This window comes from Colias croceus, chromosome 24 (genome assembly GCF_905220415.1).
Source record: "Colias croceus chromosome 24, ilColCroc2.1".
NCBI classification, from domain to species: domain Eukaryota; kingdom Metazoa; phylum Arthropoda; class Insecta; order Lepidoptera; family Pieridae; genus Colias; species Colias croceus.
The window spans coordinates 2123108-2149584 of record NC_059560.1 but is presented as its reverse complement, the minus strand read 5'-3'; the positions used below and the strand labels follow the sequence as shown (position 1 = coordinate 2149584).

The 26477-nt window shown below is 33.8% G+C and overlaps 2 protein-coding genes across 2 annotated transcripts; both read right to left on the bottom strand.

Annotated features, from left to right (window-relative positions):
• Positions 1-3267: 3267 nt before the first annotated feature.
• LOC123702618 (facilitated trehalose transporter Tret1-like) lies at positions 3268-11545 on the bottom strand. Its single transcript, XM_045650378.1, has 9 exons — positions 11534-11545; positions 10885-11383; positions 10594-10749; positions 9067-9265; positions 5692-5882; positions 5181-5357; positions 4454-4665; positions 3835-3946; positions 3268-3556 (listed from the first exon to the last, which is right to left on the bottom strand). The coding sequence occupies exons 1-9, from the start codon at positions 11543-11545 to the stop codon at positions 3291-3293; spliced, it is 1824 nt and encodes a 607-aa protein (XP_045506334.1). The 3' UTR covers positions 3268-3290.
• Positions 11546-25250: 13705 nt separating this feature from the next.
• LOC123702821 lies at positions 25251-26070 on the bottom strand. Its single transcript, XM_045650625.1, has one exon. The coding sequence runs from the start codon at positions 25973-25975 to the stop codon at positions 25286-25288; it is 690 nt and encodes a 229-aa protein (XP_045506581.1). The 5' UTR covers positions 25976-26070; the 3' UTR covers positions 25251-25285.
• Positions 26071-26477: the final 407 nt, after the last annotated feature.

Below are 26477 nucleotides of genomic sequence, written 5' to 3'. Positions count from 1 at the left end.
TTTATAGAAGGCGTTGTCGTTTGAGGGTCGAATTAACACTAACTACGACTCAGCCTTTGCCTTAGTTCATAAAATTAAAAAAAGTATTCTGTCAAGTCAGGTTTTCGCGCGGTAAACGCCTCCGTATGTAAATAAAATTAATAATAACAATATTTACATAAACGGGTCTGCAAAAGTAATATAAACATGGTGTTTTACTATCTCAAAATATGTTATTATGTAATTAGGTGTTTATTTGATAATATTTAAATTAACTTTTACATAATTATTTACTACTAGCTTTTCACCCGCGGCATCGCCCGCGCAGTCAAAGAAAAACGCGCATAGATCCCGTTCCCGTAGGATTTCCGGGATAAAAATTATTAATAGGTATTTTGATACCCGAGAAAGGACATAGGATAGGTCCTATGTCCTTTCTCGGGTATCAAAATACCTCTAAACTAAATTTCATGCAAATTGGTTCAGTAGTTTAGGCGTGATTGAGTAACAACAGTGACAGACAGACAGAGTTACTTTCGCATTTATAGATAATATTAGCACAGTATTACCATATTTCCTACAGTAGTGCGACGAATGTACTTGTGCAGAGAAACGGAGGGGAACTGGCGGGGGTCGGGCGACGCGGGCCGCGTAAGGCAATCACGCTGAGATTGCTTTACCTATCGCGAAAGGACGACGCAGTCGTATTTTTTGTGTAATAATTTTATTATACATAGGTACTTAAATATTCTATTATGGCGCGCACAAACTATTCCGTTTACGGATGTAAATCTACATTGAAATCCCAGAAGGAAACAATATTTCAGAAAGATTGTATTATTTGTATCTGTTGAATTAAAATCAAAGCTATGCATATGTTGTCCTCATTATTTTCTAATCAGATTGTACAATGTACATCCCAATGCGAATGCATTACTTAGTTAAATGATAAAATATACAATTAAGAACATCCAAAAATAAAGTGTCCACGTAAATAATATTTAGCAGTGCAATATGTGTAATTCTGCCCTGATAACAAAGAATGCAGTAATCGACATTTTTGGGATTTTTACTTTTTCCAAGAAATGGGATCCCAAGGGGTTTATTAACATGAAAAAAAAAATAATTTCATAAAAAAGTACCCGGAAGTATGTTTTTAGCTAACGATTTTTGCAGTACTTACATGAAAACTATATCAATGATAAGAAAAAGCGCCGTATTAAACATGTGCTAAAAAATAATGCAGTTCTTGTTAAGATACCCTAAAACAAAGTGCAGTAATAGCCATTACTGTAGCATTTTATTCTAGTGTCTGTAGACCAATTGCTACGTCAAAACGCAGTTCTCCACATTACTGCATTTGTGTGTAGTAAAAGCACAGGTAAAAGTTCGCGAGATCGTAACCGTACGATACAGTGCTGCGTTTTGTTGAAGCAAATCGTCGTCGTTCGGTGAAGTGAGACGTGCGGCACGTGTGCTGCTCCTGCGCGCTGTTTGTTTTTTAAGTCATGTACATGTCAGTTTAACTGATATTAAAATAAATGTTGTCTTAATAAAACTTAATTTTCTTCTACAAATTGTTTAATTTTAATATCCCCGCAGTAGGTTTCAACCGTAGAGCATTTTTTTTAAATCTGTGTAAAAGTGAGAAGATATTATGTGTACATCTACTTAGCCCCGGACATTAAAAACCTGTATCAAATACTAAAAAATAACGCAGTAATCAACATGCGCTAGAACATAATGCAGTAATGAGCGCAAGTACTGTATTTAGACTTAGTGTCCTGTGATTTTCACATGGCCTGATGCTAAACCTAAACGCAATAATACGCATTATTAATGGATATACTAATTTATGAAATATAAGATAATTATCTTTGTAAAGCTTGTATTTTTTCCAATTTTATTGATAGATTTCAAGGGCTATAAAATATAAACATCTTCCTCAAATATGTAAAAATGTCTTTCCCGCGTTTATCTCAAAAACGCCATTTTGCGATTACTGCATTCTTAGTTACCGCGGCAGAATTATATATTTATGAACAATTAATTACATCAGATTTAATAATCGCAATTATTTTGAATGTACATATGAATAAATGATTTCATCATAATATTAATAATCACAATTGTTTTATTTCCCATTTGTTGCAACCCTAGCGTATTTTCGTGTGGCAGCGTAAGTACCTACGCTGGCGGCGGCATCGCGCGACATCAAAGGCGTTTCATTACTGTAGGAAATAATATTGTAATACTGTGATATTAGTATGGATTAGGTATTATAATATATTAGGATTTGACTTCAGGATTTGATTGATGTAGTTTATTATATTTATTTATACTTAAGTAATATGAATATAAAACCAATAAAATATAAACTTTATTGAAATTATTTTTTATGGTTTATTTTCTTCAACTTTTCAAGTACCTACCAAATTGCATAGCAAATCGGGATGATATTTTGTCATTATAATAAAATGTAATGTTCAGTATATTGTGTCCCTACGTTCTCAAACGTAAATATAATAATATTATAAACAAATTAAATATAGTATATATAGTTATATATAATTACAAAAAATAATAAAAAAATCATGTTAATGAAAACTGTTAGGTATCTGAAATAGTAGTTTTGATTTTATAGCATCTTTATGCAATCTATATTAATAATACTATAAAGTGTAAAAGTTTGTTACTTTGTATGTTTGTAGAGAGAAATATTCGAAAATACTGATTCGATCATGAATGTTACCTACAATATTTTTTTTGGTTCTTATAGTCCTTAGGTTATATTATTTTTTTTTTGTTCTTAGTACTTAGTTATATTTTTTTTTGGTACTTAGTTCTTAGGTAAGTATATCAATTTGTTTTGATTTCAATTACATTTTTCCATGGTACCTACTTAAAATGTATGCTGAAATTTCAATGTGAAATGTGTCGTAATATTTATTTGCATGATACTTTAGATGAGCCCTTTACCACGTTATTTAAGGTAACTGAACATGCGCCATCGGGTTGGCAAAAATGCGTAAAATATTTTTCCAGTCCAACTTTTTTGAGGAAATTCCAAATGAAGAGTTATTTTTTTGTATTTGAGTAGGTATACGCTTGTTTTATTTTATGCGTCACACATAATATTACGTGAATGAACAGATTTCAGTACGATTTTTAAATAGTCATGTCTGGACCATTATTCTTTAGACAATCTATTCAAAACTGTTGAATATGCTTATTTCTTATAATGAAATTAACATCAACGAAAAATTATTTTTAAATAAAACAACTACAACCTAAAAACAATTTATTCGACACTAGCTCAACATCTCCTGTATTTCGTTCAAAGTTTTCCCCTTAGTTTCTGGCAGACAGAAGAATGTGAACAGAAAAGCCAGAATACAGCAGCCGCCAAACAGCCAGAATGTGACGTCACCGCCCAGGGTCTCGACCATGGAATTGAAGCTGGTGGTCAGAGCGAAGCCGACAAGCCAGGTTAGTGTTATGGCAAGTGCTGACCCGTTCGAGCGAACGTTTGGCCTGAACATTTCACCTACTATCGCGTTGGGGATCGTGCCGAATCCTGGAAAGGAAAATTTATGTACCTGTAATTTTATGTACTGCATATAATTTTCATTAATATTTTAGATAATTACTACAACGTTTGTGTCAATAATTATTTGAACCTTACATTGATAATAATTGAGCGATCTAGAAGAAGTAATTTAAGTTTCTTTAATCAGAGAATTTTCTGTATAAAAGTGAATATCGAAGTAAAGAACTTCCCACTTTCTTTTCTAGCATAGAGTTACGAATACCCTATTTAAACTTAATGAGAGATAAACATTATAATAACTTTACCCGCTTCATAACAGAAGAAGTAAACAATGAGGGCCACCATCGGCAACCATCCGATACTCGCCAGAACTGGACTCTTCACCCTGTCCAGATAGAAATATAAACCAAGCACCGACTGTAAGAATAAATACAAATTGTTTTGTAGATGATTTCATATTATTGTCTACTAGATTACCGCCCTTTGGCTTCGCCCGCGTTTTCTAAGGGAAACCCGTATATTTTCCGTTCCCGTGGGATTTCCAATATCCCCTATGTGTTAATCCAAGTTACTCTCTATATGTGTGATAAATTTCATTGAAATCAATAAACAAACACACACACAACTCACAAACTTTCGCGTTTATAATATTAGTAGGACTTCTTTCTTCTTCTTCTCAAATACTACAGAACAGAATATTACAATGATATTTAGAACACATATAGAGGGTAACTTGGATTAACACATAGGAAAGGTTTTATCACGGAAATCTCACGGGAACGGGAAGTATATGGGGTTTTCTTTGAAAACGTGGCGAAGCCACGGGCGGTAGCTATTAATAAACTTGTTTCTTTTCCAAGCGTATTTATTCCAATTGACATATAAAATAACATAAATTAATTTATAAGTGCATGATATACTAACCAAACTAAGAGCACACGCAACCATAGACATCATCAACAGTATCTTCCTCCCAGATCTATCAATAAACGTAGGTGCTATTAAACTGGAAACCAATCTAGTGACACCAATAATAATTGTTGCTATTTGCGGCTCTATTGACGAGCCAGCAAGTTTGAATATAGTTGTAGCAAAGAATAATACTACGGCTACACCACTTGTTTGTTGAAAAGCTCCTAAAAGAAGACAGAAGGAGAGACAATTTAGGTATGGAGAAAAAGTGTAAAAATAATCTATTAATATAAAAATGAATCGCAAAATGTGTTGGTAAGCGCATAACTCGAGAACGGCTGAACCGATTTCGATAATTCTTTTTTATTATATTCCTTGAAGTACGAGGATGGTTCTTATGTAGAGAAAACGTTAACATGTACCACGGGCGAAGCCGGGGCGGACCGCTAGTAATAATTAAATATATAAATGGGTTCACGAGTACCATTTAACTGAAAAATGCCCCTGTGAGACAGTAGAAAAATATAATAATCAATAATAATAAATACATTAGGCCACATTAGGCACAGAATGCATATCCTTCATAAGAAACATTTTGTATATTACAATATATATTTTTATCAAACATTTTACATTTTTAGGTACATTAATATTATTAAAGTCATTACCATCCATATTATTTAAATCAAAACAACATCAAATTTCACAACATAATATTGTTAAATTATAGAATTCTCACCTAACGTGAATGTTAAAAACAGAGACATTCTATTCGATTTAAAAGTAAATATCTCAGTCCAATCTTGTATTTTCGTTGTTTCAGATCCTTTTGTTTGTGAAAATGTTTCTAACGTTTTATCTACATCCCCAGATCTACCAAGTCGGTTAAGTGTCTTGGCTGCTTTTATAGTGTCACCTGTAATATAAATAGATAATAATTATAAGTGCCTTATTTATAAATTAAAAATATTAATTTTATAAGGATATTAGATAAACGTGCACTATGATAATAATTTTATGTTGATCTGGAACTTACATCTGTAGCTGCTAAATTAACGCAATACGAATTCATAATTAAAACCCAAAAGTGTATAATATTTTTGTATTTTAAAATTGAAATTTATTTTATATTTTTTTTTATACTTCGTTAAAATAAAATCCGGAAAGAAACACAAAGTTACACATTTAGTTTCCTTACAAGAAACACGCCCATAGAATCGTAAAATCGATTGGTCCTATAATCAACTTACCTTTCATAGCCAAGTAAACAGGTGACTCAGGTATGAACAAAATACCAATTATGTGTATTAAAGAAATCCCCAAAGCCATATACCCTGTTGCCACATACGACACAAAAGGTACCACAGAATACACCAGGAGCGTGCCTGAAATACCCACTATTGATGTGGATGTCAAGAGAATCCCTCGTATGTGTGTGGACCTGTAAGAAAATCGAATTACTGGCAATCTGTGAATAAAAATGTATGGAATCCCTGTTTCAATTGGTCACGCGTGTGCTTGACCGATTTTGTTTCTTTTTATCAAGAGAAGATTCGAAGATAAATCTTTTAAAATGCCCAAAGAAAAGACTAGTAAGTAGAGGGCTTAAATGAGTGGCAAAAGATAAACGAAAACGTTAGAACACAATAATTGTTATCGAAAGGAATCATTCGATGTTTTTTGTTGAACTAGGTCAGGTAAGATATGCCTATATCTCACACCTGACCTAGTTTAATAAATTGTATTTTCCTACTCCAAATTGCGTGCGTAAACTTTGATCGCTTCTAGGTGACAGATCTTTACATAATACATAATAATAATAATATTCATAAAGCTGAAGAGTTTGTTTGTTTGAACGCGCTAATCTTAATAATTACAGGTCTGATTTGAAAAATTCTTTCGGTATTGTATAGCCCATTTATCGAGGAAGGCTATAGGATATACATATATCATCATTCATCACGCTAAGACCAACAGAAGCGTAGCCACGCAGGTGAAACCGCGGAGCACCATTATACTCCGTCATTAGCCAGTGTTTTACGTCCTAACACAGCATTTTTATTTATTTAATACTCTAGCAGGATATTATATGATCATTTCAATCATTTATGTATCCTTGACATATAATTTTTGATAACAAAAGCGTGCGAGTTCACGAGATTTATAACGATCAGATTATAATCTCTGCGATCTATCCGATAAATCTACTACGATAGGGAAAAATCTATAACGCCTATCGAAGATTTAGAATTTAGATAGTTTAATTAAGTGTAGATTGAAAAAGTTTTACTGTTTTACATTTGATAACAAACGTAACTACCTACCTATTTGTTTGTAAGTTGAGCGAAATAAACGTGAGTCATCAGATTTTGATAATGTTCCTTGTTGTTATTTGCGATTTCATACGATATGTTGTATTTGTTATTCAAATATTATGATAATCGAATGCGGTAGAACATTTACGTATCTTCTAATCTTTGACGTTTTTATTGCCGATACAATAAAATAACAGGATGATTTTTACTTAGTACCTAGGTATTAGTTCATATTATTAACACATTAGCAGATCGTTCGGCTGGCAAATGTTCTACTAAACTTTCGGCCGATTTTGGTGCGGGGAGGGTAACTCACACTATGAAACCCCGTCCGATTAGGGCCCTTCTGGCCTCCTCCACTCAAGCGACAGCCCAAGCCGAGGTTCGAGATCCCCGTCAAGGGGGGACGCCCTTGTGCATGTCGCTACCAGGGTGAACCTTCAGTTCAGTTCACCCCCGCGTCCGCGTTAAAATGTAAAAGCCCTTCTGGCTAACATTGAGAAACACCTTACAAAAAAAAAAAACACTATGAAACAAAATCACACATTCACAAAAATAATTTGTGTCTTTACAAAACTCACACTAGCCTGTTTTTGCACACAAACATGGATCACACATAAACATCACTGCAGTATATACCTATACGTAATAAATAATAATACAATCGCTCTAAAGGGATGTAAACAATGAAAAACTGTATCGATGTTATATATTTACGTTACTCCTAACTCCACATTTGTTAATAATTACGTTTTTTTCCTATTCTAATGACGATGTGTTCCTATGTAATTCAACATAAATGTATAGGTACCGTTTCTGAGATCCAAGACACAGGCAACAGCCTAGTTTGGATCTCCAGTAACACTGCATGTTCTACACTTTTGGTTAATAAAGATTTTTATTTTTTATTTATTTTATTTATATTATATACATATTAAAAAATGGTAATTATTTCGTATTAACACAATATTAGACAATACAGAGGTCTTTTTTTGCAGTTTATTCATGACTAGCTTCCGCCCGCGACTCCGTCCGCGCGGAAAAATGAAGATTTATTTTTTTCTACGTAATTTTCCGGGATAAAAAGTATCCTATTTTATGCCCAGGATAATAAGGTATAATTATACCAAGTTTCATCGAAATCGAACCGTTAGTTTTCACGTGATGCCTGAACATACAGACAGACAGACAGACAGACAGACAGAAAGACAGACAGACAGACAGACAGACAGACAAAAATTTTTTTAATCACATATTTGGGTTTGGTATCGATCCAGTAACACCCCCTGCTATTTATTTTTTCAATATTTTCAATGTACAGAATTGACCCTTCTACAGATTTATTATATGTATAGATTAATAAACAATACGGATATAACTGAATTAGTAGATAAGATAAAACACAAACATTAATCAAGCAGTGTCCCAAGAATTTAGGGATAAATTGAGTATCTAATTACTTGCAAAACAAAAATGTGAGGGAAAAGAACATTTATATATTCTGCCAAATTAAACAAAGGGTCAAAATTACATCATTTGGTCCACTACAGTTTACTGCAATGCTAGACGATATTACATCTTGTTTAGTAAGAATTAAGGTCTAATTTTGACTGATACAGGATACTGTATAGTGGTTGCTGAAGTAACTAAAATCCTTTGATTCACAGTAAAAAGACATCTGGAAAATAACTGAAGGCTATCCTTTTCCAAGCTTTTATTAATATTTATCTCGTATTAATAATTATGTTTGTCACAAAACTTACGAAACGATTTAACACACTTCAATGTTATAAGTAAACTCAAATTTAAACTCATAAAATTTATTCAATTTGGCTTCTTCTAAAATCATTTTTGAATCGTCATAACTTAAGTTTTACCATTTAGGTACCACCAAACGGAAAGCAGTCCTACAGAAAAGAGTTAGATACAGTAGTAGGATTTCGGTATAAACTATTTTTAACTAGCGGTCCGCCCCGGCTTCGCCCGTAATACATGTTTACGTTTTCTCTCCACAAGAACCATCCTCTTACTTCAAGGAATATTATAAAAAAAGAATTAACGAAATCGGTTCAGCCGTTCTCAAGTTTTGCGCTTACCAACAAGTTTGGCGATTCATTATTATATTATTCCGATTCATTATATATTATTATTATATATTATAAAGTCCATTACTGGTAAAACTGTCCCAGCAGAACGTTTCCTAAGCCAGTTAGTATATTCCTTATACCTTTGAAAATAGATAAACCTACCTAACAGTTATCCTGGCAACATAAACAAACAAATATACAATTTACAATAGGATTTACTTACGCTATCTCGCCAACATACACAATATTTCCAACCGTGGTTACACCCATGCCTGAGCCACTTATAATCCTCAAAGTATATACCATTGTAATATTCTTGGTTGTTATCACAAGGATATATGATATTATGTTGAGGAATCCTCCGATTAACAAACATGGCTTTCTGCCAATTAGGTTTGATAATATTCCCGTTATGTATGGCCCTGAAAAAATATTATATTTTATTTATATAAAAATATTATATTTTTCGTAGTTTTACTCGTTGTGAAGAACTAAGCGATTCGTGATGACTTCTTAATATTATACCTACCTATATTTCACGTAATACTATTGATTCTATTAATATTGATTGATATTTCAATAATTTCTATTATTTCGACTATGATATCAACTAGGTATACCTATTAAAAAGTGTATACTAATATTATGAAGCTGAAGAGTTTGTTTGTTTGTTTGCTTGCTTGAATGCGCTAATCTCAGGAAATACTGGTCCGATTTGAAAAATTCCTTCGTTGTTTTATAGCCCATTTACCAGAAGGTATAGGCTATATATCATCACGCTAAGGCCTAAGACCAACAGAAGTGGAGCCACGCGGGTGAAACCGCGAAGCGCAGCTAGTAATAAATAAATTGAGAACCATCGGTCGTTTTTAGAACGTAGTTAGTCTATCTTATAATCTAAAATAGTCTATATAACTTGTATCAACGGATGGATAAATGTCTCCTGTAAGTGGAAATGTCAGGTTAATACAGGTTGTAACACAGGACATTTCCTAGCATATGAGGCATTGGCGTGAATAAATAAGAGCAAATGTCTTTTTGTCAATCACTATTGTAAAAAATATCGTTTCTAAGGCATGTGTTCAGTTTATTCGTAATGCGATTCGATAGATGAAACAGATGTGAAATACATTTGCTTCATGTATACTTGAATAGGGACACTTTCCATCTGTGTAATCAGAAAATAATTTCTAGACATCTGTTCCTCTCATATCTAACAAGAAAAATAGTATATTGCAACTAAAGTAAGACCTAAATAAATATAAGCTTGATTATTTGTTTCGTATTCTGGAATTTTTGCGGAGCTTATTTTAATATTATATTATCAATAGAGGCTTATAGGCTAATAATTTAATAAAATAATTATCTTTTCGATCAATAATAATTATTCATACCTTGTTGACTGCTTAAAGACTTCATATTCCTGTGCCTACCATTTCCACTAGGTACTATTACTTCTACAAAATAAAGAACTTGAAGACTCACTTAACAAAGAACGATTAACAGTAAGTCATTAGTATTTTCTACGAATATAATACGGATTTTTATCTCAATTATAAAATCAAATGTATATATGTCTTTAATTTCTACTAAGTCATTATCAATTATTTATGTTTAGAATCGGTTTCATTTTCCGATAGCTGATTATGCCCCTTGATCACTTTTGACCTATTTAATACGTTTTTAACTGACAGATAAGCTAAACAGAACATAATCGGAACATATTATCCAGAAGATAAATTAGACTTACCCACCATAGCGCCAATATACAGTAAAGACCCGACCCATGAGGCTTCGAGATCTGATATTGGTTCTTCCAAAGGATTGTCAGTAGTGTTTTGAAGTTTTGGTATGATGGGTGCAGACCACCCGACACTATAGCCGACCACGATTTGGCCTATGTTAACTGAAAATAAAGAAAAATAAAGTTGATAAGTTTATTGGAATTATTTTCCTTTTCGTGGCTTATAAACATTGCACCCTTTTCGTGACGACATAAACAAAAAAATATATTAAGGCATTCAAAATACATAATAGATACAGCCGTAGATTATAATCAACACAGAGACCCTCTCCCTCTCCCTCTCCCTCTCCCTCTCCCTCTCCCTCTCCCTCTCCCTCTCCCTCTCCCTCTCCCTCTCCCTCTCCCTCTCTCTCTCCCTCTCCCTCTCCCTCTCCCTCTCCCTCTCCCTCTCCCTATCCCTCTCCCTCTCCCTCTCCCTCTCCCTCTCCCTCTCCCTCTCCCTCTCCCTCTCTCTCTCCCTCTCCCTCTCCCTCTCCCTCTCCCTCTCCCTCTCCCTCTCCCTCTCCCTCTCCCTCTCCCTCTCCCTCTCCCTCTCCCTCTCCCTCTCCCTCTCCCTCTCCCTCTCCCTCTCCCTCTCCCTCTCCCTCTCCCTCTCCCTCTCCCTCTCCCTCTCCCTCTCCCTCTCCCTCTCCCTCTCCCTCTCCCTCTCCCTCTCCCTCTCCCTCTCCCTCTCCCTCTCCCTCTCCCTCTCCCTCTCCCTCTCCTTCTCCCTCTCCCTCTCCCTCTCCCTCTCCCTCTACCTCTCCCTCTCCCTTTCCCTCTACCTCTCCCTCTCCCTCTCCCACTCCCGCGAAATATCAAAAATCATCATCATATTTTAACTATTTCTACTAAATCGTATTGCTTTAGATTATTTTATAAGCACTGCATATCATTAGAATCTTACCCCTGGTCCCATTAATTATTGCCATGAATTGCTATAACACAATTGAAAATAACACATGCTTCGTCGAATTTCATTTTACACAATACCTTTCAACTTTTTTTAATAGAAATGTACAGGCCCATTATACCTAGTGAGGCCATGCATGAAACCCGTGTAAGTATTATTCATTAAAATAATGAATTACTGAACAATTTTCAATAATAATATTGCTATTATATAGATTGCTGTGTATAAAAATCTATAGTAGAGTCAAGAGTAGAGTAGAGAGAAAGATTTGAAAATTAAACTTGTATCTGAGACTCATTAGTTAATATCTGCTTATTAAAGTAAACGTACCATCACTACATAGTTTATAACAAAGTCGCTTTCTCTGTCCCTATGTCCCTTTGTAAGCTTAAATCTTTCAAACTACGCAACGGATTTTGATGCGGTTTTTTTAATAGATAGAGTAATTCAATAATTTATTAGGTTTAAGACAAAGCGGGCGAAGCCGCGGGCGTTAAGCGAGTTCTTAAAATAATAAAGTAACAGAATTAATTAACTTAGACCAAAGAGAACAATAATTGAAACCAATACATACCTATATTGGTAAGGTTAAGTTAGCATTAATGCGCTCACGAAATTTTAAAATTTAAATTATTGTAAACTTTTAGCGTAAGCAGGCGTAGAGCATTATTTTGTTGTTCTTAGAGCGTTCGAAAAGATTCTATGCAATGTTCTAATACTAAACAACAATGAATACGAGTTTTAGTTTACACTAAAAGATCACGAAAGAATGATCTTGCTCTAGCTCTAGGTTCGTTTGATGTAAATGCACCGTACAACAAAGTCGCTCTGTATTTCTAATTTCCCAATGTATACCTACTTAAATCTTTATATCTACATAACGTATTTTGGTGCGGTGTTTTTAATAGATAATAGAGTGATTGAAGAGGAAATTTTATATGTATTATTTATTAGGTTTCAGACACAGCGGGTGGGATGGCGGTGGGATATCCGCGGGCGGATAGCTAGTATTATAATAAGATTTATATCTCACAAACATTACTTACTACAGGCCACAATAATAAGCTGATACGTCAAAGTAGCCTCCATTTTGAATCCCCCTATTTCTTTATATTCGTACTTGCGCGCCTCCATGGGTCCGTTACAATAATACCACTATGACTTTCAGATATCTAATTTTCATTTCAATTAATGAACGCGATAATATCTATTGATCATAATCTGAATTGTTAATTTTAGGGTACCGTTGATTAAATTATATTCGATAATTTCCACGAATAATTAAATAAATAAATATTTTCAGGACAATTTTCACACACGGCACGATCTGATCCCATATTAAGCTTTCGCTTGTGTTATGAAAACCAGATGGTTGATAAACATACATACCTACCTATATAATTTTAAATAAATACTTGTAAGTATTGATAATCAACACCCAAAGCAAACATCTATGTTGATCACACAAATATTTGCCCTGGGTGAGAATCGAACCCACGACCTCTCAACCTTCACAATGATTAAAAAAGTATTCATATACATAACACCAAATAATGGTCATAGGAAATTCTATATGGTAAAATCGTTTACCGTTCTTCGTCTGACCCTATATGTATGCTTAGATCTTTAAAATTACGCAAATGATTTTGATGCAGTTTTTTTTAAGTTGGTTCTCGAGGTGAATGTTAGTATTAAATAAATAGAATCCCGATTGCAAATTCAGAAATATCATTTATTTAATTACTGATCTAGGTACGTTTCATATCACTACATAGTATAAAACAAAGTCGCTTTCTCTGTCCCTATTTCCCTATGTCCCTTTGTATGCTTAAATTTTTTAAACTACGCAACGGATTATGATGCGGTTTTTTTAATAGATAGAGTGATTCAAGAGGAAGGTTTTAATATATAATTTATTAGGTTTTAGACAAAGCGGGCGAAGCCGCGGGCGGAAAGCTAGTCTTTAATAAATAGTAAGTAGCTCTGTTCATAAATACAATCAGTAATAACAGTTAGAACAACGTTCTCCAAGAAATAAGAGCTAAAACTTAGAAAGCAAAGCAATGTTTGCATAATTTGCTTTTTATATTTCATTTATGAAATAAGTTAATTGTTATATATTCAGAGAGTACTAAAGACTAGTCTTTTAAAAATTCCTAATTTAATTTAAGTCGCTAATAGCTATGCTGAAAGTGAAAAATGTACTAAAAGCATTATTATGATAATTATTTTGCTCTTGCTCTTGTTTTACTTATACAGCATAGAACACAAATAACAATAAAAAGAACAATGGAGCTACAAATAAAATAAAATAAACATAATATGTGCTGTAAATAGATCCTCCCTTCTTTAACCCTTATTTCGAATTTGTCAGTACCACCGGACAAGTACTTTAAAAAAATCCACCGCCCCGTCTATTTCTATTTTTGCAACAAAGAAACTACTAAGCTATTGGGAGGTCGATCAAATTTTAGTAGAAAAATAAATTTTACGTGTGACAACCCAGAGTTTGATAGTTGGCGAAAAAATGTCGGCGAAACTGCGCACTAAGAAAGTCTTTTAGGTAATTTATTAAAAAAATATGAATTTTTGCTTATGTTGCGTAGATTTTTTATTTGTGTTTTGTGAATTTAGTCTACTAAAGTTCAAATAATACGATTTCATAGCTTTTGCTTACGTTATTCTTAATAATTATCGAGTTTTTTACTTGTCCGCCACACCGGACTTCGTCGAAACACCTGTATTTATTGTGTCTTACAGCTTGTCCGTCACGGCGGACCTTGTCGAAATATGGTATGAAAGGTAAAAGATTTGAGTTGTCGGTATTACCAAAACATTACATCTATTCTCAGTACCTATCAACTTGTTAGATACTTCTTATCTACCTAACCTTTACATAAAACTAAAATGCTAAAAACTAATTACTAAAAGTTAGTCTACCTACTTACCTGACCTACCTACTTACGTGAAAAGAACCCTATACCTATTCTCAACAGGTACTCACTGGTGTATATTATATACCTACTACTTATCTGCTTAGCCTTTACGTTACACTTACATGCTCAAAATTAAGTACCTACTAACTTTTGTAAGAACTGGTTACTCACTGTCTAATTTACAAAACTAATATTGACTCTATAATGTACACCACGAGTCTCTGTATTGCCTGTGTGCCCTCTTACTTACCCTATTACTTTTTCGTGTTTAATATTTTTTTATTGGTAACTAGTGGTGTTTGCTTAGCACGTATTTCTTTTATTTTGCTTCAGTCTTCCCTGCATGCACGCTCGAAAAAAGTATTGGCACTCGTTCCTGCAGTCTATTGCATCTTCGCTAGAGCGCTTGAATATCGCAGACAGCCCTGATGAAAACCCTTCTGAAACAAGTTTTGAACTCAACAACGACTTCCCGACGCCTTTGACTCCAATTATAGAGCAAGTTTTCCCAAAACAGTCGCAGGAACCCAATTTTGCAAACTTACCTTCTATATCGTCTTTACCCTCGTTGCCAACACCTGTGCATAGAAAAAGAAGACTCAGAGAACCATCAGTTGTGACAAAAAAGAGACACAAGCAAATTCAAAAGTTTTCCCTCTCGTACAAATGGAAACAGAGTACTTTTTTTTGTATAGAGCCCAGATAGAAAATACTGCAGTAGTTGAAGATCCTCCCGTAGTACGTTCACCTTTAGATTACTTTTTGACGTTTTTTCTCTGAAGATGTGATTGCTAATGTTGTACAAGAAACAAATGCATATTCCGTGCTAAAAACAGGCTGCTCTATAAATTTGATAAGATGAGTTTCGCGACTTTCTTGCTATCCTTATTTTGATGGGCATTGTGTCGCTACCATCGTATTTAGATTACTGGTCCAAAAAATATCGGTACGACAAAATTTCATGTTAAATAATACAGGCCCTTACAGTTTCTTTGTACTTTTATAAAAAATAAAGGCTCTTTTACTATTATATTCTTTTACTTTATACTATGCAACTTCTTTCACGTATTCGATTAAGTCCGCTAGGACGGACAAGTCATTTTAACACTTTTTTTACTAAGATTCGATAATGTCCGGTGTGGCGGACATCGCTTTTCTCCATAAGGGTGGGGGGTAGATTATTTTTTTTCTTTTTTTGGAGGTTTAGAAACACCATGGAAACTAGGTTATACAATAAAATTTCAATAAGTTTACTATCACCTTCTCTGTCGAAATAAGGGTTAATTAAATAAATTTTGTGTACCTAGTTCCTAAAGCCTGCCGAAATAAACTTGTGTGCTTACGTCTGACTTTGAGATAAGATCTCTTAAGAATAAAATTATAATATTCCATAAAATAAAATCCCTACAGAAAATCGATCAGGGAAACATGTACTTATGTATATTTATGCATCTGCCTTACCCCACTAGAGGACACGGGACTTCAGTTTTTACGCAATATGTTGTTTATTATTTATTTATTTATTTATTTATTTATTTATTTATTATGATTAATAAATCAGTTAACGGAACCCGAGGATGAATAGCATTATCTAATATTACTGGCAAAGACGTTACAAAGACAATATGATAAGATTTCGGTAGATAATAACTCACACAAACTATTACAACTAATTATTCAAATAATTAACCTTCAAACCAATTTTTGAATCTAGTTCAAAATAGTTTTTTTTAAGATTTTTAACGTGATTAAGTCCGTAATTAATCACGTATTGTCAGTCAATTCTTTATCTAGATAAATGATAATGTTGGCGAAAAATTATACACAACAAAGCATTTTAAATTTATTTAGACACTGAATTTTCATTCATGTAACTTTTAAAGATTTAATTTAAGATAAAAAGTAGAGAAATGTTGAAGAAAACAGGGGAAATAAATTAAAAGTGAACCATTTCTCACTGTCAAATGGATAAATTTAAATAATTTGATTGACTATTGGACTTAATACCTCATGCATATTCCATGCTTTTAAATTAAACTCTAGAAAAATTTTCTAATTTTAATTTTAATATTGTTTTTCACGTGGATATAGGATTTATAGCATGAATAATTAAAACTTGTAAGACGCGTAATACTTACCACCTATTTATAAAACCAAAACGTAAATCTGTAGTTGCTCTTTTAAAATCATATCAATTTTATCACGTACTAGCTGCTCCGCGCGGTTTCACCCCCGTTGCTCCACTCCTGTTGGTCGTAGCGTGATGATATATAGCCTATAACCTTCCTCGATAAATGAGCTATCTAACACTTAAAGAATTTTTCAAATCGGACCAGTAGTTCCCGAGATTAGCGCGTTCAAACAAACAAACAAACTCTTCAGCTTTATAATATTGGTATAGTAACAAATAACGAAGCCAAAAATACTTTGTGATTCTTACAACATTCCATGGATTTCCTTCTTCCTATATTATAATTATAACGATCACGCGTTAAAAACTACCTACAATAATGTAAAATAGGTCGATAGACATGCATACAGATATTACATAACATACAAGGGCACATTGAGAAATATATTCAGTACCTAGTTTAATTAGACAATCGATAGAATCTTATCAAAAAGTCCGCCCTAGATATCATTATCTTGATGGTACACCTGTGTACAATTTTCAATTTATAACAATATTTACAAAACAATTGTTTACTTATTTAAATACGAGAAAATATTGGTTTTGTCTGGAAGCGTATTTCTCAAGAAAAACTGCTACGATGCTACGACTCTGCTACGCTGCGGATCGAGGCATTTATAGTTTTTTTTGGACCTGTTAAATTCAGAAATTATTTTTAAGAGGTATGAATATTTTGTAATAATAATGTATAAATAGCAAAGAAGGCAATGATGGTCACTAGCATCACCACTAAATAGTATAAAACAAAGTAGCTTTTTCAGTCCGTGGACCACTTCATGCTTAGCCGGTTGCTTCAATGACATCGGTCGTAGTATGTTGGGGTATTGATTCAATATGCTGTGGTAAGCTTGTTCTGAACTCATGACGCGGATTGAGTGTACGGCCGTAGATACTTCGATTGCTTCGACAGCGAGTTTTGTTGTATCATCAATTAATCTTCTTTTGTGGAGGTCAACTAGGAGCTTGTAATGCCGTTAGTGTTGCCCAAATTCAGTCTTGGTCTTGCAGTCTTGGTCTTGCGTCTTGCGTTTTTGCAAGACCAAGACCAAGAACAAGACCGCGTATTTTTAGCAAGACCAAGACCAAGACTTACCGTGCAAGACTTGAGCAAGAACAAGACATAGCCTGCAAGACTCTTGCGTCTTGCAGCTAGGACTTAGCACTATTTCACTGAGTAGTTAGGTGTAACAGTTCGGTGTATAACTAGGTAGGTACGCTTAGGAATTCTATGAGACGCAAAAAACTGTATCAAAGAATATGAAAAACTGGACCTATGCGCATTACTAGTTATTTATTAATCTGCTTGATCTTTACTATGGCTATGTTAATTCAAGCTCACAATGTTCCAATTCTAATACGTTTTTCTAAGATTTAAAGTAAACTTTAATAAATAGTAATAGACTAATAGGTAATTGCAAGACTTGCAAGACTTGCAAGACTCTTGCTGCAAGACCAAGACCAAGACCAAGACTGGAAGCGCAAGACCAAGACCAAGACCAAGACTAGGTGTATTGGCGCAAGACCAAGACCAAGACCAAGACCAGATGTATTGGCGCAAGACCAAGACCAAGACTGGCTAAGTCTCGTCTTGTTCTTGCATTTGGGCAACACTAAATGCCGTAAAAAGTCTGCGCCCAATATTGATGTCTTCACGTCGGCTATGACGAATGTCCAAACGAAGTTACGTCGCAAACCAAGATCGAGCCTGTAAGTTTTCTATCCCTATGTACCTATGCTCAAATCTTTAAAACTACGCAACGGATTCAGATGCGATTTTTTAATAGAAAGAGAGATACAGGAGAAATGTTTTAGTATATAATTTATTAGATTTTAGGTAAAGTGATTATAAAGAACTATGTATCATGACTCGTGTGACCAAATATCAATAATTTCAACTGCCTATATCAGATAATTAGCTCTTAAAGTCAACATTGTAACAACTCTTGAGTTATTCGTCAACATACTTAATAATTATAATGATGTTTTTTATAATTAGAAATCCACTTGAAATATTTCTTTTTCCATGTAAGAAGTTCAGAGCCGCAATTATAAACTATGAGGACACAATAAATTAACTATGAAGCCCCAAGTGGTAACGTGAAATCATGGCACTTGTAATACATATTATATTCGGTGTTTTATTATCCTACCAAAAACATAAATGTAAAAATTGGAGCCGAGTTCAATCGTTGACCTAATTTGCCAAAAAAAGAAATGAGATCTAAATGTGTGCCAAGTTCTGCAGACAGTCCAGAAATTTATTTACAAAGATGTGTTAAGTTCTTAGGTTGACTGAAAACTCAATCGTTTTATTTTCCCTTAGAGAACAATGTTTATTCCAAAATATAACTTTTTTAATTTGAATAATATAATTATTTTCACAAAGCAAACAACTAATGACCTTTTGAACCCCATAATTTGATGAGGCTAGTTTTTAGAACCTCACAAAATATAAACAGTATGTAAAACTAGCCTCATCAAATTATGGGGTTCAATAGGTCATTAGTTGTTTGCTTTGTGAAAATAATTATATTATTCAAATTAAAAAAGTTATATTTTGGAATAAACATTGTTCTCTAAGGGAAAATAAAACAATTGAGTTTTCAGTCAACCTAAGAACTTAATACATCTTTGTAAATAAATTTCTGGACTGTCTGCAGAACTTGGCACACATTTAGATCTCATTTCTTTTTTTGGCAAATTAGGTCAACGATTGAACTCGGCTCCAATTTTTACATTTATGTTTTTGGTAGGATATCATTACTTTTTGTACAGAAAATTACTCTGCAAATTTGATTTACTTTATAAATATAATACTTTTTATATACGATTTTTTTTTTCTTGCGGTTTCTCTGTATGGTTTGTTTAGTATTATTTTCTATATTTTCTTGTATGTTATGAATGTCAGCGCACATTGCCCCGTCATTATCTGCAATTTTTAAAACTCGTTTTCTGTTTAAAAGATTACATGATTTTCTAAACATCCAGCGTGAATTTGTACACACACTATTACCAAGATGCAAAGATCGTTGTAGAAGAATCGTCGCCTTACTCCATGACGTTACGGTATTGCCATGACGCGATCTTGAAATTTATTTACTCTAAACGCGCCTAAAGATGTTTCACTCATATTAATATTACGCAAATTAAATCATTTCGACCTTCGACGAAGCCTTCTTCCATTACACCATTTATGGTAATTATTTTTGCATGCTTGTATTGGCTGAACATGTTTGTGCTTTATTAATATAATTGTATCACCATTGAAGACCATGTTTAAAGCAAAATAAACATTTTATTTATTTATTTATTTACACTGAAATTAAAAACTAATACTCATAAATAAAGAATAAATAAATGTGAATATGTAAAATTATATATTACTAGCTTTCCTCCCGCGGCATCGCCCGCGTAGTCAAAGAAAAACCTGCATAGTTCCCGTTCCCGTGGGATTTCCGGGATAAAATCTATCCTATGTCCTTTCTCGGGTATCAAAATATCTCTATACCAAATTTCATGCAAATTGGTTCAGTAGTTAAAGCGTGATTGAGTAACAGACAGACAGACAGAGTTACTTTCGCATTTATAATATTAGTATGGATTTTTAACTGTATGAGCAATATTTTTATTACAATTTTCTTTTATTTTACGTTTAATAACAGTTTTGAATAAAGAAATCATGCAATCGAAGTAATCCGCCCTAGCGATACTAGCACGAGTGAGTGTGATGTCAGAGGCGCTTCGAATCTACAGATGTTTCGTCCTAAAATATGTAAACTTCAATAATCTATATCTCAGTCATTTATTGATGGATTTCAAAAATTTTTTCGGCCACTGATTAGTTTTGATCTACTTTTTAAGACTAGTAAGGTGAATATACTATTTTCTATTTTTTTAAACTTTTCCATTTTTCCATACAAATAAAATTAATGTCATTGAAAAAAAAATTAAATACAAATAAATTCAGTATTTTCTGATTTTTTCCTTTGTACACTCACTATTACCTAGTTGATTACAAAATTTGAACTTTCTAGGTCATCTGGAAGTGGGTTAGGTTTTGTATATGTCTATAAGTCAGTCAGTCTTAAAAATTGCGATTTTTGGATATTAATATCTACGCAACCGTTTAATCTGTATTTATGAAATTTAAGGTTCTTGTTTATCTTGAGGTCCTCTTGATATGTACCAAATTTGGTTTATATAACTTAAATAGTTTTCGAGTTATAAGGGGGTGAAAAGTGGCTCGAAATGGTTCGTGTAAATATACACACGGCTGCTGCTCGCCAGTTCTCTTCGCTTGAACTCGGCTTGACACGCTGCCGCGTGTCTAGATCACTACAAAGTCGCTTTCTTTGTCCCTATGTCCCTTTGTACGCTTAAATCTTTAAAACTACGCAACGGATTTTAATGCGGTTTTTTTAATAGGTAGAGTGATTCAAGGAGGAGGAAGGTTTTAGTAAAAAATTTAGTAAGTTTTAGAAAAAGCGAGCGAAGCCGCGGGAGGTAAGCTAGTATGTTTATATTAGTTGCAAATATCGTTTCATGTAGTGACGTGTAAAAGATCGACGTCAAATTAAACATAGACTACAAATAAATCTGATTGTTATGATCTTACATTATATTCTGTAAAAAGCTTTTAAAAAGCTTTATCAACTCGTGTGTGAAGTAAATATTAAGCTTTTTTAAAATTCTGTATTTCAATATCTTTGTGTTTTCTGCTATATATAATGCGTAATACAATACAAAAATAATCTAGCAGTCATCGTAGGTAGGTAGGTTTTATCTAAATTAATTTTTATTTAGTTTCTGTGTTATTTTACAAATTAATCAGTGCTCTCATGAACAAATTCAATCCTGCTTTTTTCTTAGGCTTAAGTTAACATTTTATTATTATTTGAGGCCCTAGCTAGAAAGAGCCCCCGTATGATACCCGAATCCATAAACAGGAAGCCAATAACATATTTTGCTACTAATTAATCTGTCAAAAGTTACTTGCATAGCACATAACTTCGTCCATATTAACGTCCCTTTACCTCAAAGGAAATGTAATCGCTCAGATACCCCGCAGTGAATGTCTCAAGCAAAACAAGGATCATTGCTATTATGTAATATACATATAGTGTATGATCCTATCCTATCCTATCGTAGTAATATTATAAATGCGAAAGTTTGTGAAGATAGATGTATGTTTATGTGTATATGTTTGATACTTTTTCACGCAAAAACTACTGAACCGATTACAATGAAATTTAGCACACACATAGAGAGTAACTTGAATTAACACATAGGTTTTTATCCCACCGGAACGGGAACGATGCGGGTCTTTCTTTGAAAACGCGTGCAAAGCCGCGGGCGGTAAGCTAGTAATATTGGAAACTAGCTGTGCCGCGCGGTTTCTCCCGCGTGGCTCCGCTCCTGTTGGTCTTAGCGTGATAGTAATATATAGCCTATATTACCTACTCGTGGATAATGTAGCTTTCGATTGGTGAAAGAATTTTTAAAATCGGTCCAGTAGTTTATGAGCCTATTCATTACAATCAAACAAACAAAGTTTTCCTCTTTAAAATATTAGTAGACAAGCATTAAGTTGCTAAATATAAATATTGAGATTAATTATTAGTCGTTTTGATTCATAGTACCTAGTACCTACAGATATTATTTTTTTCGTCTTTCAGAAAAACAACGCCATCTAAGGCCAAACTCAGTAAACCTCATATTAGATGTAAAATCGTAACAAGTGATTCGCTTTCTTTACATTAAAATAGCACCTTATATAAATTACAATCTAGCCTACAGGACTAATAAGTAATTCTTGTGTTTTGCAAACACAATATTTTAGTTTTTGTAATGTGAAACTACAATATGGATTGTACACATGAAATATTTTAAAACTCGCTAAACAAAACTCTATCTCTATCTCATACAATATTTATTTTCAATTTTATTGAAATTTTATTGAAATTTACATTAAATACTAGCTTTCCGCCTGCGGCTTCGCCCGCGTTTTCAAAGAAAAACCCGCATAGTTCCCGTTCCCGTGGGATTTCCGGGATAAAACCTAGCCTATGTTACTCGTGGATTTCGAAGCTTTCGAATGGTGAAAGTATTTTTAAAATCGGTCCAGTAGTTTATGAGCCTATTCGTTACAATCAAACAAACAAACAAAGTTTTCCTCTTTATAATATTAGTGTAGATCTATACCATTACAATCTGTCTAGTCTTTAGATAAATACTAGCGTAAAACTAATGTATAAAAGGGCTCATAATAAAAGGCACATCTAATATCATAATATGTATAAAACCAATATGCTCTATATCTGTAACTAGCTGTTCCGCGCGGTTTCATCCGCATTGCTCCGCTCCTGTTGGTCTTAGCGTGATGATATAATATAGCCTATAACCTTCCTCAATAAATGAGCTATCTAACACTAAATAATTATTCAAATCGGACCAGTAGTTCTTGAGATTAGCGTGTTCAAACAAACAAACAAACTTTTTTTTTGTATGATAGGGAAGCGCTTGACCACTATCTCGCCTGATGGAAAGCTGAGATGTGGCCTAAGGTGGTACCTACATACAAACAAACAAACTCTTCAGCTTTATATTAGTATTAGGTAGTATATAGATAAAAAACACTTAAATAAATTAAATGATGCCATTTAAAAAGCTGTCCTCTTTTTAAATGGCATACCTATCTGACCGATAAAAACGCCTTTTTAATAATGAAAGACGTATATTTCAATCACGTCTTCAATTTCTTAATTTTTAATATAAATCTAGTTTTTACAAGCTCCTTTTCAAGCACTAGTTTTTAACTTAACGAGTATATTTATGTGAATAAGTTATCTAAGTTTCTTTACTTAGTCTACAGACTAGTCATGTGTATGTAATGTGTATTCATAACCAAAATGCTGTCTGTTTTTTTTAAGCTATTGCATAGCTTCTATCGCGGGCCTTGAGCGCGAGGACCGAATCGAGAAATTCCGTAACGAAAAAACCTCACGCTTCCCACTCCGACGGGCCGCGCGAGGTGTGGCTTGAAGGCATAGCATGCAATAGCTTTACCGCGGCAGTCCCCGAGTGCCACACGTCGTTTTATTGGGTAGAAGGAATCGAACCCACTACGGTTATTAGATTATAATGTACATTATAATGTACAGTATTTTTCTACATAATTTGAACTTGTAATAATTAAGACACTAGAAGCCAAAACAATTATTTTATGATATAAATTTTGTCTGTTCGTTAGTGACAATTTGGTTGTGGGTTTTACATGTAATTCGTTTGTCTTACGTGTTTATCGAATAATAAATAAATAAATAGATTATCTGTACACTGTTAGTAAAGTTTCGGGTAACACATAGTTGAGATATAAAGGATAGAATACCGAGCTGTAAATATTATGTATACCTCTAGTTAGGTGTATAGCAATGACTGTAATAGTCTGTGGTAATAGTCAACAAAAACTTCTTGCGGAGTTAAATTGGCAATCAGTCGTACAATGCCAACATATCTTTAAAGAAAATGCTTATTCTGATGTGACTTCACCATACACATTATGTATAAGAAATAAGTAGATTACAAAAAACTAAAAACACGTTGTATACGTAGTATATTATTATTAGTCTGTACTTAAACTCATGAAATTATTATACTGTCCTTATCCTACTAATATTATAAATGCGAAAGTTTGTATGGATGTATGGATGTTTGTTACTCTTTACCGTAAAAACTACTGAACCGATTACAATGAAATTTAGCACACATATAGAGGGTAACTTGTATTAACACATAGGATAGTTTTTATCCCGGAAACCGCACGGGAACGGGAACTATGCGGGTTTTCCTTTGCAAACGCGGGCGAAGCCGCGGGCGGAAATCTATTCCTTGATAAGTGTGCCATGTTTCAATTAAATCTGTCCGTTTAAAATGGTTCAAATTCGAGGCTAAAGGAATCAGTTACAAACATGTAAAGTTACATAAATTACAAACACAGAGGTGAAGCAAAAACTTGATAAAAATTGCTAAGAAGCTGTACGCTTCGAAAACTCAAATATTATGCATCGATGAACATTTGACGCGATTGTTATAAGCTAATTTTTCCTCATTTCTTCCATGAAATCGTAATGTTCTCCAGAGAACTTTTTTTTTAATATTATGACATGAACTGATAATGTTTATAACTTTACGTGGCTTTACTAAAGAAAAAACTTATAAAAATATAACCGTCGACTTCTAGATTGCATATTACAGTATGTAAGTAGAAGTAAATATTCTGGTAAGTCGCTTTTTCACTTTCATGCGAGGACAAGAAAGATTACAGAATAGGGCTATTCTCAAAGCATTGATGCCAATATATCCAATTTCACGCAAGAATAAACTTTGATAGTAGTTTTGAAGTTATGAGTATACAAAGAATTTTCAGCGCCTCCCCGACGCCTTAGGGATTACCTGTTAAAACTTATTCGCAAACATATAAATACCAACTATAGTACCTACCACGGTCATGGAGACCTATTAACACAGCTTTAATTAAGTAAAACAACAGTTTTCATAATCAATATGTGTTAATAAGAAAGCATTATGAAATTTCAATAACAAACGTTGTGACATGACTAGTTAAGAATACCGCTTCGTAGGGTTTCCTGGACAATTACAGGGTTTAGGGCATAACGACTTTGGACCGGGTTGAGTGCAAGTCCTCTGCCCGCCGCATCCTTTGCTCTGAACTACTTGCTTCATCTTGCTCATAAGGTCGTTTATCTGATTAGACAATTGTCCAACTGTATTACACATTTGTTCTAAAGTACCCAACGACGGCATTGTATCAGGAAGTCTTCCCATATCGCCTGGAATGTCTCTTTGGGATACGCAACCAGAAGGGCAAAAGACAGAGGTGTCAGATACGGACTTTGGTTGTCCACTTTGTCTGTTATCAGAACATTCGATGCCACATCTATCCATGCTATTAGTAGTTCCTACGTTTCTTGAGTGTTGAGCTCGACTCTGGTTTATTGGGCACTCCCTGTTTTCGCATTTTGGAGGCGTGTTTGCTGGACATTGAACATTGGTACAGCTAAATGGTTCATCAGTACGATATTCCTTTGGTACAGAGGTATTGCAATCAGGACAGGGACATGTTATTTTGATAATACCTGCCTTTATATCCTTGATTTTTCCAGGAGTGTAATTAAGGCAAGTGTAATGCACCCAGCATTGACAAATTCCTTGGCACTGTAGGCCATTCTTCTGCTTGACTGGTCCCAAACATATTTTGCAAGGGTTCTTTACTGTTTTGCATTTTCGCATGATGTTTCTATAATAATATAGATTACTATCGAAATCTGAAAAACATGGTTGTGTGTTGTTTATAGGCAATCTATTGTATTGTGTATTATAATAACATGATGAACTATTGTAGTTTTTGAAATGACAGCGTAATGTTACGCGGTTGACATACATGTGGCAAATTAAAAAAAAATTGGATTATAAATTTTATCTATGCAACGTGTATCACTGTGGTATCACTCATATCCAAGAAGCTTATATCTCTTGCTCATATCGTAATATAATGGAAGCAAGAAGCTTATGTGTTTAGATATAAGCTTCTTGAATGGAAGATATAGTGCATTCAAATACGAGAAGGTAAGGTAATCAGATCAGTGATAAAAAAGATTCGATCATTTGCATTTTATTTTCATTTCGTTTTTAAGATTCTTTGCCTTCTTACAATACAATCATGCTTGGAAAGGAACAGTTGCAATAATTTCAGCAGATTGATGAAATGCAGTTGAATATCTAGCAAAAATGG